This window comes from Alligator mississippiensis, chromosome 12 (assembly GCF_030867095.1).
Source record: "Alligator mississippiensis isolate rAllMis1 chromosome 12, rAllMis1, whole genome shotgun sequence".
NCBI classification, from domain to species: domain Eukaryota; kingdom Metazoa; phylum Chordata; order Crocodylia; family Alligatoridae; genus Alligator; species Alligator mississippiensis.
Genome location: NC_081835.1, coordinates 54,527,985 through 54,541,510, shown reverse-complemented (window position 1 = coordinate 54,541,510; position 13,526 = coordinate 54,527,985). Strand labels below are relative to the sequence as shown.

General features: G+C 48.2%; 1 protein-coding gene across 6 annotated transcripts in view; it reads left to right on the top strand.

Annotated features, from left to right (window-relative positions):
- ASTN2 (astrotactin 2) overlaps window positions 1-13,526 on the top strand; it is a 598,926-nt gene that overhangs the window by 389,079 nt on the left and 196,321 nt on the right. For all 6 annotated transcript variants that reach the window (XM_059715568.1, XM_059715571.1, XM_059715569.1 and 3 more), the window contains 2 exons: window positions 11,942-12,066; window positions 12,698-12,802. In XM_059715568.1, the coding sequence (XP_059571551.1) occupies window positions 11,942-12,066; window positions 12,698-12,802 (230 nt within the window). The remainder of the gene's footprint in view (window positions 1-11,941; window positions 12,067-12,697; window positions 12,803-13,526) is intronic.

Below are 13,526 nucleotides of genomic sequence, written 5' to 3'. Positions count from 1 at the left end.
GAGGAATCGCATGTACAGCAAGTACACACACCTGCGTGGCAGCACACATGTGCTCGTATCCCACCACCCGTGAGAGAAGCACACAAAGCTCTGAGTGCTGGGAGGCACTGCTAGCAAGCTAGGGCATGCTCGATCCCCTCACTCTCATGATTTACCTCTCTGAAATACCTCAATTTAAATGCTAATTTTCCCTGAACCAAGGGGGTAAAGCAGCTATTGGATACTGTTGGGCTGTTTATTAATGGAGCTAAAATACTGGCACGTACTCTTAATGTGGCAGGGAGGGGCAGGCAGCAGAGTGCAGGGACTTTCTTTCTCTGTGCTGACAGCAGGAAGGTTGAATGATTGACTGACTGATTGATTGACTTCCCTGTCACTCTTCTCCCTCCCCCTCAAATATTCAGTGCCTGGATCCCAGGCTAGGATTGGAACAGACGTTCCCGTCAACTCATTTCAATTTCAGCCTGATTCCCAGCCAATGCACTCCCCCTCTCACAAGGAAGCCTCCTTGTCTGTCTGTCTGTCTCATGCTAATGCTATTTTGGGGCACGTACGATGAAGAAACCTCCTGGAAATCTCCTTTAGCCAAGCTGTGGGCTGTCCCTCCTGCTTAGTAGCCGCTGAAAAGCCAATATCATTGGCTCAGAGCATCAGCCTGGGAATAAAACCTGTCTCAGATCCGTATGCAGATCACACCTGCAAGGAAGCGCATCGCAGAGACGCAGAGCCAGAGGTGATCACTCTTGCTCACTCTCTGCGTTCCCTCTCAGGATTTCTGCTACACCCTGAGCTTGCTGCTCTTGTCAACAGAGGAGGGATTTCTACTGTTGCCTGTACCAACAAAGCGGCGCTGTCTTACCACCAGACCTTAAAGGGCTATCACGTTAACCCTCTGATCTCATCCTGCACAACATCCCCCTGCTCTACTACCTATTAGGGATGAACAATGGGAGATGGACTGGAGCTGGATCCCAGCACAAAGCCACTCGCACATCTCTGGCAAGACAGCGGCAGGATCTGAAAGCTTGCAATGCTCTCTCAGCTCTGAAATCTTTGTAACACTCTCATTAGGCAGGAGCTGTATGAGCATCACTGTTTCTTGCTGTGTGACTTTTGAGCCCCAGCTTCCCCTGCTCCACACAGATTGGGCTGTGTCTGTGCGGGGGCACCCCTGGAGCCTCAATTGCTCACCGTGCAGGGGGCCTCTCTGTCCAACACCCATGAGTGAGCTGTCATAGCACTTCAGGTCCTCACTCTTTTCTGTCCCTTTGGGCCCTTCCGAGTATTCACCTTTCTCCTTTAGCCTTATTGTCCTGCACAGGGAGAGGATGTCTCCATGCCACTGACTCCTGCTACAAAGAATGCTTTCCTAGTGTTAGAGACTGTCAAACTGTGTAACTGGCTGCAGTAAGGGACAGGAGAATCCCAGACAGGGAAGGAGCCATGAAGTATGGTCATATCTGATGTTATGCCAACAAATCAAAGCTCTCCTTGTACTAGGAGCACGAAGCCAGATGCCTTTCTCTTATTCCGGGATCCCAGTGAGCTAATAAGCCTTGCAGGCTACTCCCCTCTTCCATTCCCAGGGGCATGCCTGAAGTTGAGACATTGCAAATATGAAGGCTGTTTTGCGCTGAAAGTCAGGGAGCTGGAGGGGACGGAGCATTATGAAGGGCATGGTAGAAACTGATTAGTCTCTCCTTTTTACACTGTCTCATTATACAGAAGCAGGGACTCACTCAAAATTAATGACCAGTAAATGTAGAATAAGTAATGCTGCTTCACACAGTGCATATTGAGTCTTTATAATTCACTGGTACAGGGGGTCATGGAAATAGATCCTGGGGTGAGATTTACAATGTGCTTACCTTTTCCAAAGTGCCTGTAAAAATAGGACACCCCACTTACTGTCTCCCAGTGACTCTCGATCAAATATGCTGAGTTTACAAAGAAAAGGATAGTTCCAAATGCCAGCCCTGCAGACTCAAGCATGCACATGGAAGCCAGCTAGACTCTTTGGTGCTCACAGACTATTTTCAGAAAGAAAGATCCTTCAGCTGAAAGTTAGTTTTAAAATGTTAATGATGCACACAACAGACTCAAATTATGCTTACCCTCCTCAAAGCCTTTGCAGGGCAAGAGAGGTAGGACTAATAAATTACCATTGCCATTGAAATTGGCTGATCAGAGCAGATCTTTGCAGAAAGTACCATTTTCACACACGGTCACTTTTCTAAACGTAACCACGCTGGATAATATGATTAGCATTTGTAGCTGCGCTGGCTGAGATGAGGGTAATTAAATCTCACGCTTCAGAGCACCAGCTAATCACTTGCAGGGGTCATTTTTTTTTTAACCCCTTTATGAATATCTTTGCCCAGTTAGCCTTGTACATTTTGGGGTGGGGAACAGTGACTTCTTTCTCTGAAACTTCTACTGTGGATGGAGATTTGATCAAGCCAGGAAATCATATGGGAGGCAAAGGGATTCAGGAAGGAGATGGCAGGTGAAAGTTCAATGACATGTCTTTTAAATGTCAAGAAGGAGAGAAGAAAGGTGCATCAGGTGGACTTAACCGAAGCGTTTCTCACTGGATTGCCTTGCAAATGGAAAGTGAATTGTGTGGGGTGATGGCTGATATTTCACCATCACTGGCCACAATCTACCCTTGATTAAATCCAGTGTGATCTGTGTATTTGGGGCCAGTTGTCTACATATCCATGAACCACATAAGGGGACCTTCAGACTATGAGTTATGGATATAGCATCACCCATTTGACCTTCTCACAACATTGTGAGGCTTAATTCTGCTCTGAAAGATCTGCCTCATGTTTTACTCTATCTCCCAGGTGGCTTAGGGCTTAGCTTGTGCTACCATTTAGTTTCTTCCATACACGCTCACCAGAAGATCTCTTTTCTGTATGCCTGGGGTAATTTCATCGGTCAGAGCTTTGTGCCCTGCTGCAACACAGAATTTTTGCATGGCTGTGAGATAGGGGCCAATTTTCCAAATTGATTTTATACTTTGGGCAGCCAGACTTCAGCCAGACTGGAGCTGAGTTTCAGAGGTTCTAGGCGTATTTGTATGATCTTCCTTATCTTGGTACCAAAGCACCTTGCAGTCACTAATGGATGTTTATCCTTTCAACATCCCTCTCAGCTAGGGAGATATCATCACCATTTCAGCGGCAGTGGAAGCACAGTGGCTAGATTATGTGGCTTGCCCAGCGTCACGTGAGATCTGTAGGAGATTTGCAAATTTCAGCTTGAATGTCTTGTCCCCCAGAACAGTGGTTCACAACCTTTTTTGGCTTGAGGCACCTCTGCTCAACTTGAGCTGCTCCTGGATAAACACTTGGAAAAGTTTTTACTCTTTTGTGCTTACAGAAAATAATACAGCGATTTTTCACTTGCAAAGGGCTCAGAAGGAATCACAGCTATGGATTTCTGTTTGAAATCTTTGGGTTTATCTTGTGAATCGTGTTTATAAACCTAACAATGTTAACATTGTGTGGCACCCTGCTGTACCCTTGAAAGGACCTCAAGATATCCCAGAGTGCTTGAAGCACCCTGGTTGAGGATCACTGCTCTAGACCATAGCATCAGTAGGAGCATCAGACGCTCAGCACTTTTGAAAATCAGGCCCCTTTTATCCTAGAATTGAGTCCCAAAAATAGCAATCCCCAAATTGGAGGCTTAACTTCTCCTGCTTCGCTCTCTAGCTGTAGAGCAGCTGTAACAGCTTGTAGGTTCCTTCCAGGGGAGTAGTGCGAATTAGTTAGTTAATTCAGAGTACAGTATTTGGAAGATAGAAAGTGCTGTTGTTACTAGAACTAGGCATTAAACATCTGTGCTGAAACAATAAAAGTATCCAGGGATCAAATGTGTGATGGCAAAGGGCTCCTATAGTTTTGGGGAGGGCATTCATAGAAGCCAGGCAGTTCAGTGTCCGTATGCACCTGATCAAGATGAGCACTGTTCCATGGGTAGAGAGAAGCCATGGAGGTCCTTCCAGACACAGCTCTGCTTCTCATGCAGATATGCCTCATGTGACCATACACACACACACATGCACTTGGTGTGTACCCTTCTATACATACCCATGCACACACAAATATAACATGCACACTCTCCCCAGTAGAGATGTACACAGACTGTCTTTCATGCCAATGTACGATCTGTGTACACTCACACATGCTCTGCACGCACGCATGTACACACAAGAACACAATGTGCATCTGCAGATGCACACAGCCTCTCCTGCAGACATTCATGTCTCATGCAAACACGCACAGATATACTTATGTGAGCAGGCATGAACATGTAGACTCAATGTCTTTTGGACACACACATAAGGATATGGCACGTGCTGCTCCACTGGTGCTGCTGATAGATTGCTGATCCCTCCTGAATCTTCCCTTCTTGCCAGTGTTTCTGTTCCTTGCACAGAGTGCAGCAGGGTTGGTATGTGGGGGCTTTGATCAGCTCTTCTGAAGAACACAAAAGGGTGGCGGAAACACTTCCGTGTGCATTTACTGTGAGCAGAACTGAGAGCCACAAGGTTATTTATACCGTTGAAAAGGAGCTACAGCCCTCTGCTGGCTGAGGCCTCCAGTTACATCTCTGGCCACTGGGAGCTACATACTGGAGAAGTTTTCTGTGAAAAGGCAGAGGACGTAGGATATCCTGGGCAGAAATTGCAATCAGCACATGCTTCTCTGTCTCCTCCTCTCCCCACCTCCCCCTGTAAGAGCAAATAGCAGCTTGGTTCTGTGCAGACTCAGAAGAAAGCGCTGCCTAATTAACTGTCTGCGGAGAAAATGAGATGATGAAGGCTCTGGGCCTCTGGCTGCCGGACTCGGCACTAAGCAAAACAGTCTAGTGGCTCTTTACCCTCCGCCTCCCCATTGTTCCTCCTCTAAATCACGGCATTGTGTGTGCAGTTGAGTTTCAGGAGTGGGCGCATCATAATGCCAGGGCAAGGGAGGTTTGTGCTGACCTGTGCCCGAGTGACAAAGGACACAGCTGTGGGCAGAGGGAAGGGAGGAGGCACAGGAAGAAAAGCTCTTTTGACTACAAAAATGTGTCAACAAAGCTGCTTTTGAAGTCCCCTCTATGAACATTGCTCCTTCTGACACCCCGCAGGCTGGGCAGGTGCACGCTGTGGAGATTTGCCCCTTCCCCACGGGCACACGCACAAAGACCTTTGCTTGCAACCACGTGCCCTAAGCACCTGGACTAGCTTTTACCTGGCCTCCAAACAGCAGTGCAGCGAGCACAGCTCTTCAGTGTATACTTTCTCCAGCCGCTGCATACAGATTGCCTTCACCTCTTGCCCTCTTTGCATCTGCCTTCACGTAGCTACTTTCACACACAGCTGCCCCACTTCCCCAAGCTGTTGTTTTACCAATATGCTGCTCTTGCCCAAGCTGGTAGCATGCCCAGGTTCCTCTGGCTGCAGGTGGAAGCACTGGATTTGTCCTCATAGATTCATTGAAATTTAGGGTTGGAAGGGACCTCAGGAGGTCATCTAGTCCAACCCCCTGCTCAGAACAGGACCATCCCTAACTAGATCATCCCAGCGAAAGCTTTGTCTAGCCCAGTTTTACAAACCCCCAAGGATGGAGCATCCACAACCTCTCTGGGTAACCTGCTCCAGTGTTTTACTACCCTCCTACTGAGAAAATTCTTCTTAATATCTAACCTAAACTTCCCTTGCTGCAACTTGAGACCATTGCTCCTTGCTTTGTTATCTGCCATCACTGAGAATAGTCTAGCTCCATCCTCTTTCAAACCCCCCTTCAGGTAATTGAAGACTGCTATTAAGTCTCCACTCAGTCTCCACTTTTGTAGACTAAATAAGCCCAGTTCCCCTCTATATGTGTCTGCATGGTGTCACACATATAGTGTGACATACATATACACTATACACACAGATAGTATCTGTAAGTGGGACATATACATGGCATGAGTGCTGTCTTTTTTACCTGTAGGCATCTGTAAGGAAGACTTTCCTCTCCATAACTGGCTCTCCTTAATTTACTAAATACATTCTGTGGGTGGTAGTGGTGAGAGGGAGACAGTTTCCTCGCATCTTACTTCACCTGCCACTGGAGACAATGTACTGGATTTACATGGTGTCAGGGGTCAAAGCTGGTGTCCAAAGCCTCTCTGAGGACGCGTGCCTTGTGTGACTGGGTGTATCTAGCAGGTTCTACGAAAAGGTTGGGCCCCTATGTAGCATCTGTGCTTTGTGAGTCATCTGCATTTACTACCTGCCAGGAGATCAGTCTGCCTTTCTGAAACCACTGGGTAGCTCATGGCAAACTTTCTGCTGTGAGCCAAGAGGGCAGAGGGCTCTTCACACTCTGCACTGTGCTTACCTGTGGAAGCTCATCGCAAAGAGAAAAGGGGGAGACGCCCTGAGCTTAAACAGAGTTGATGGTGAATGAAACAGATAATGCTTGGGGAGAGAGAGTGTCCAGCACAGGAAAGCATTTGCTCAGCAGCATTTCCAAGAACAGTGGGCAAATCTGTACAGGCCCTGCTGAGCCTCATCTGGGCCTCTGATGAACACTACCCTTGCCCAGAAGTTTGTTCTTCTCAGGAGCCAGGCTGCTTTTCCTGAGTAATGCTTGCATCAGTACAGCTTGGTCCAGAGACCTTGGCTTTTAATGCCAGGATGGCCTGTCCTGGGGTGAAGACAAGCCAAGTCTTTAATTGGCACAAATTGCCTTCACTGGAGCTGCACTAACAGATGAGCTGGCTCTACACTATTATTCCATGGCGCTGCATTCTGCCTTCCAGCTGCTCTGGAAGTTGCTCTGACAGTGCTTGCTCTCCCCTACATGCTTAGGCTTTCCACACTCCTTGGAAAGAAAGCTAAGGAACTTGCTCAAGTCTCTCCTTCTTTCCCCACATCTCTTTCCCTTCCATTGTACCCCCACGTCCACCCACCCACACAGCCCCCAGGCTCCTGGAGTAATTGCCATTGCTCGTTTGCATTGCTAAGAGGCTGAGGGCTCAGAACAGCAAATCACCCATTCACCACCCGCCACCGGGGATCCGGAGTGGCGTGTGATCAATATTAGATTTGCGAGTGTATGTGTGCAAGAAAGATTTTTTCCCCTCGGACAAATAAAACATCCTTTGTTGTTATTGTAGCCTGAAGTAAAACCTGTAAGATGCAATGAGATGCCAGTGCCTTTGTTGTACACCACTGTACAGAGAATACCGGTTGCCCTTAAATAAGCAGCCAAGAGCCCCAGCCCCCAGTTAGTCCTGTCTCCACTGTACAGCGCCCTTTGTTCTTCTCACTCCTGGTCTGCACTACCCTGCCCTGCTTGCACAATGGAGCCAGCAGCTGTTGCAGGCTCAGCCTCTAAAGAGAAACACCCTCGGGGTCCCTGTATCTCGTTCTCATGCTGTGCATGAGGCCTGTGCATTGGGCATAGCTTGCCAAGGGGCTTCTCAAGGGTCTCCTGAATGGCAGCTTCACCCAAGGCCTCAGTGCTCACAGTACATGCCAGGTGTCAGATCAGTTCAGCTCCTGTCAGACGTTACGTCCAGTAACGTTATTTTGAGCCTTGTACCAGGTATTAATTCCAAGACTAGGACACAGTTACTACTTAACCATTAACACATTTATTTAGCCCCTAACAGTTACAATTCTAGTACTCTAGTTACTCAAAAGCAATACAACATGCTTATCACCCCAAGATATGATGAGCGTGACGTCACTGGTTGATCAGGCCATGAAGTCTCGTCCCAGGTTCCCAACTCCTTCGCCTGAGTTCTGAATCTGGGATCGCTGACCGGATCTCTCTCACCTCTCTTTATACACCATATATAGCTTGCATTTCTTAATACATAACATTAGCTTAAGCCTTCCTCCTAACGCATATTCATAATTTTACTTCTATTTGCCAAATATAGCTACCCTTAACTGGACTTTTCTATTCTGAGGTAATCTTTTCATTTTTAGGTGGGGGTAGGTTTTGTTCTGACTGTTTCTCTTTTGCCAAGACTATATTTATTTATTTAGCCAACTTCCCGATTCGTTTTAAGTCAGAAACAGTATTTTTTCCATCTGCTCCTTTTCACCAGGTGCAAATCTCAACTACAATTCAAGCTCAGCACACAGCTTAAGCTAAGCACAAAGGTCAAAACCTAGGCTTGAAGGCCTCTTGGTCCTATCAGAGGGCACCAAAGCAAGTAGCTGGGTTTTCCAAAGGGCTCAGTAAGTTGCAGTTTGGGCACTGAGCTCCCCTGGCAGCATGTTAGTGTTGTAGGTCTCCTGGAGAGGCAGCTTGTGCTTGCCGCTGCGGTGGCATACCTTATAGATATACCCCACAGGCAGCACGTGCTTTCCAGTAACATCCATCAGATAGGGCATAAATCTCCCTCCTCGCAGCTGTAGTTTTTCAGAAGGCTGAGCAAGTGTGGAGTCAGCAGGAGATAGGTTTCTAGGACAGCACTGACTGGCTAGCAGCACCCTGTCCTTGGGAAGAAAAAACACCCTCCTCCCCCAAAAAGAGCTCTCCTAGCCCTGCCCGGTCTGCTTCCCTGTGCACTTTCTGTCTGCATGAAACATGAACAGGAGGGCTAACACGTTATGCTCTACAGCAGGGCCTTGTAGGCGGCTCAGCAGTGCTGTGACAAACCAGCCCAGTGGGAGCAGAAGGTCTTTGGGGCATTAAAAGCATAGAGCATGTATCCTAGTTGTTATTAACTAGTCAGATGCAGAGAGAGGCCTGGGCTCCATCCCTTGCCTTGCTGTAATGGGACTATGACCTCTTTCTCTCCTCCCCTCTCCCCCTGTATACAGATCAATGAAGTTGTGGTCATTTTCCCTATCCTTCTGTATACAGATCAATGTGAGTTTATTTGATGGAGCATCGCTTGTATGAACCGTCTCCCTAAGCACTTCACAGAGTTAAATAAGGAGAGGAGAAACATCCAGCAGTGAAAGCTGAGGGAAGTCTAGCCCTTCAGGCGAGGATCTGAAGCAGCTGGGGAGCTGTGGCATAGGGAGGTCAGCTGGCTGCTTCCCCTAGGCTTATCTCAAGGGAAACAGCACAGAAGAGGGTTGTCGTGGGCAGAGCAGGCAGAAGAGGCTCATGTTGTACACTCTAGTGAGTTTAAAAGGACATTAAAAACAAAAAAGGTCATGGTCTCTCAACTGGTTATGGTCCAGGTAAGGCTGTTGTATATGAGGGCAGAGGCATCCAGCACCTGGAGTGTGGGGCATCAGCTTGTGAGCGGGCTGCAGAGGAAGGAGAGGTCAGGGGAGCAAAGGCGGAGCAGACAGTGCTGCAGGGAGGGAAGTAGTTGGGTGGGGGTGGAGATGGATTTCCAAGCATGCAGAAACACTGGACTTTTTAGACATTTGCACATAAAAGCGTGCATGGGCTCAAAGCACTTCTTAAATACATTTCCTATGAAGAAAATGAGCCTGGCTCTAGCAACGGAACCAGACACCTTTATCATGGCCTTCCATGAAATACAGATGGTGGGGCCTGAATATGGTGCTAGTAGGAGTTGTACAAGCTCGTCCTGCATTCAAGAGGCATGAAGTGGTGTATGGGACCTTCCGTGTTGGGAAAAACATCCCTTCTTTTTCAGTTCTCATGGTTTGAGCCGGCATCTTGCCCCTGAGCTGGCTGAAACGCTGTTTGAGGGAGCAGGGCAGCGGTTTGAAGAAGGGGAGCAAGGGATATCGGTTCTGCAGAGCTGGGTGACCCTTGGGCTGGAGCGGATAATATGGAGCATGAAGAGAAGACTGGGAGTTTAGAAATCACAAGTGCTGGTGGGAGAGGCTAACCTGTCTGCAGAGGCACTGAGGGCATGTGCATCGCACTTCATTATCACTTCTCCCTGTGCTCTGCCTCGCTCATCAGAACTTGAGAGACATGTTGGGCCAAAAGTCTCCTGGATGTAAGCACTGGAGGTAGTGGAGCTGCACCAGGGATTGATTTGGGCCTTTGTAACAGTTTCTTATTAGAAAGAGGATGTGACTGGTGGAACAAGCAGAGGTTCCTGTGGTGGAGCGCAAGTACCCAGGGGTCTTGTCCTGGCCAGGCTGATGGGATGTGACTAATGGGGTGACAAATGTCATTAACATAAAAATGCTATATTTTTTTTTTCCTCCTACCTTAGACCAATGGTGTGGGTACATTGTTCTCATTTTGAATACAGAAATAGTTAAAAACAGCCACAATCCTAAATTTGGTAGCTACAAAGAGGTTTGTGGGTATTAGTTAGGGACAGGGGCCCACTATAAGGCCTTTTTTTAGGGACTGAACATTTGTGTGGGTGGCACCAGGAACAAGGACAGTTCAGGGGAGTGACCTGCTTATCCCCATCCACTGTCTGATGCCTCACGTTGCTGTGGCACAGTTGATAATCCAGATTGGACCTGGCATATGCTCCCCTGGCCTGACAGTCGGGTTTTTCTGTCATCTCTGCTGCTGGAAAGCTAAGAAAGATAACAATGAAACAGCCCTCCAGGGAGCTAATTAGCAGCTCGCCTTCCTTGGGTGGGAAATCTAGGTTTGAAAATGAATGGCAACACGCGCTGAAGATTCAGATCTCAAAGCTGCCTCTGTCCACCGGGATCAGTCTGCAGTCATTCGAGGACGTGGCTGACGACAGCCTTCGCTCCAGGCTCAGGCTCTCTGAAGGCTCCTCTGTTGCCTATGAGCACCAGACCTACTTCTGACACTTCAGGGGTGAGAAAGGAACAGCAAAGAAAAACTAACTGTGGCACTTCTGGGGCTGGCCTGCAGCTGCATGATGCAGGGCTCTGAGATACCAGGCCCAGCGAAGAGCTGTGAGAGCTGCAGAAGCAGGGGCCAATGCCTCCTATGGAGGAGTGATGAGCCAGTCATCAGAGTTGGGTTGATGGTCTTTCTGGACAAATGCATACAGACCACCCTCTCCAAGATCAATTAGGGACATGGAAAGGTGGACGCTTGGGGGATGGGGCTTGTGGGAGAGAGGCATGTACTTCTACTTCTTCACCAAACCACCAAGCCCTGCAGAGCTTGGACTGGCAAGAAGGAAGGGGACAGGTACAGGGGTCTAAAAACAGCATCACAACAGAGTATCTTCTTGTGACTTCTGGGCTGGCTCCACCCTTCATTAAGATCTTCCTCTCCTGTAGGCTACAGCTCTGTGTTAAGCTTCTGAGCATGCCCACATGTGCATGTATTAGACTATGCTGTTTCATCTTTCCATCATGCTGGTTCAGGATGTCACTATGATTCGGACTCAAGGCCCCATGCTCCCTGTGTACTGACACCATGGCAGCCAGTCTCAGCAGCACTGGCCCTGCAAAGAGGGCCCCCAGACCAGGGGCTGCCAAATGTCAGGATGTGTGCCACAAGTAGCATGGGCATCCTCTTTGTAGCGCACCATCAATCAGGAAGGAGAAAGGCAGCACAGTGGCAAGTAAGGCAGGAAGCAGAGCAACAGATCAGGCAGAGGGTATAGGGGAAGAAGCAGCAGATGGGGAAGGATATCAGGGAGGGTGTAAGGTGAATTTGTGACATGCCCACCAAAAAAGTTGGCGCCCGCTGCTCTAGATTGTGTGTGGGCCTCAGCAGCACCCATTGCAGTCGCTGACCATTGTGGTCACTGGTGCAAGCTCACTTCTATGAGGTCCAGAGGAAAGGGTCTGCCTAGAAGGGTTGGGGAAGGACTAAAGAGCCTATCCCACAGCTAACGCTGAAATCAAGCGTTTGATTCTGTGCATGCAGCCTCACACAGCTGTGTCCTGAGTAGCAGGCCTGGGATACTACACACACTCACACACGTCTATCCCTCTGCTCCCATCACATGTGTGAACAGCCCCATCTCAGTGTCCCTACCAGTCCTCTTAGCCCTGCTGCCAGGACGTCGCCTCCATCGTTGCTTTGGATTTTTTTTTTTCTCTGTTCAGGGAAAATAACTTCATCAAAGACTTCCCCCAGCTGGCAGATGGTTTGATGGTGATCCCGCTGCCCGTGGAAGAACAGTGCCGTGGCGTCCTGTCCGAGCCCCTGCCTGACCTCCAGCTGCTCACTGGTATGAGCCCTCTCCCCTCTGCTGCTGCAGCCATCTTGCCTGGGTTTCACTCCCAAGCAAACCGAAAGCACCTAGGCTTTGCCAGCTGTCTTGAGACCCTTCTCACAGCCGTACCTGAGAGAACAGGACCCCCTCTCGTTTGCTGTCCGGGGAGCTTTCAGTCATTAGAAGTGCATGCTCAGAATCAAATCCTCCTCTCCTCTTCTTTGCCCTGTACCCAGCCTCTGTGTGCAAATATCTCCTCCACTTTTCCTAGCTGTCCTGATCTCCCCAGGCTCAGGTACCTTCCCTGCATCCTCCAGCCCACAGCCACCATTGGTTTATCATCTAAAAGGTGTCACTGTGAGCTTTCTCCCAGCAGCACCCATTCAATGTCAACTCGAACTTCTCGAACAGCATGAGCTCCCTTTGAGCCCTGCCCTGCTCATACCAGCTACAGCTTTTACCTATCATCCCTGTCAATACTAGTAGGACTCCCACGGTGTGATGTGTCTGAGGTTATGATCTCTGTTATCATTGTGTTCGTAGCCCTGAAGCATGTAGCAAAGAAAACAATCAGCATAAAAGTAACACTTTCCAGACTGCCTCCCAGTCCACTCCCTCTGCTCTAAGTGCCAGCTTTCCTTTCCAGGAGACATCAAGTACGATGAGGCAATGGGCTACCCGATGGTGCAGCACTGGAGGGTCAGAAGCAACCTGTACAAAGTGAAGCTCAGTTCCATCACCCTCTCTGCAGGTGAGAGCTACCTGGATTATCATTACGTTTCTAGCTGAGAGGACTGTGGGTGGGCATGTGCACGTGGGGGCATGTGTTTGGGGACGGGCATTAGGTCTGTGGCTTCTGGGCCTCATCACCCATCACTACCCAGTCTCATAAGCACACGGCTATACTAAGCATGCAGCCAGCACTTTTCCATTTCCTGACTCTATAGAGGCAGTATCTAATGCTCACAACCTTCTTGGTGAGGCAAAAAGAGAGGTTTTTCTCCTTTTACATATAGGAAACTACAATTTATTCAAGGTCACACTAGAAGACACAGGCATAATTAGCATAATAAAATGATAGTGTCAAAATTTGGTGACCTTTCTCTTCTTTCCTTTTTTTTTTTTTTTTTAACTGAATTATACATTCACCAAAGGGGGGGGGGGGGGGGGCACCAAGACAGAAAATAGGCTGACTTGGAAAATGTGCATTGGGGAGATGTGGAAATATTGAAACATATAATCTCAAAAATTTTTTGGAATAAAAATGTTTTGCTTTGTAAATGGGGAAAATGTTAAAAGAGAATAGTGCGGCTTGATTTCCCCCCTTCAATAAAAGGATTTGCTCACTAAAAATTGGGCTAACTTAAAAATAAGTAAATAAATTAAAATAAAGACCTAAATAACTTGAAGAAAAAACAAAACATTTCATTTGGGGTCAAGCCAGAGGTTTGGGCTCAGTCCAAAAGGAAATGTTT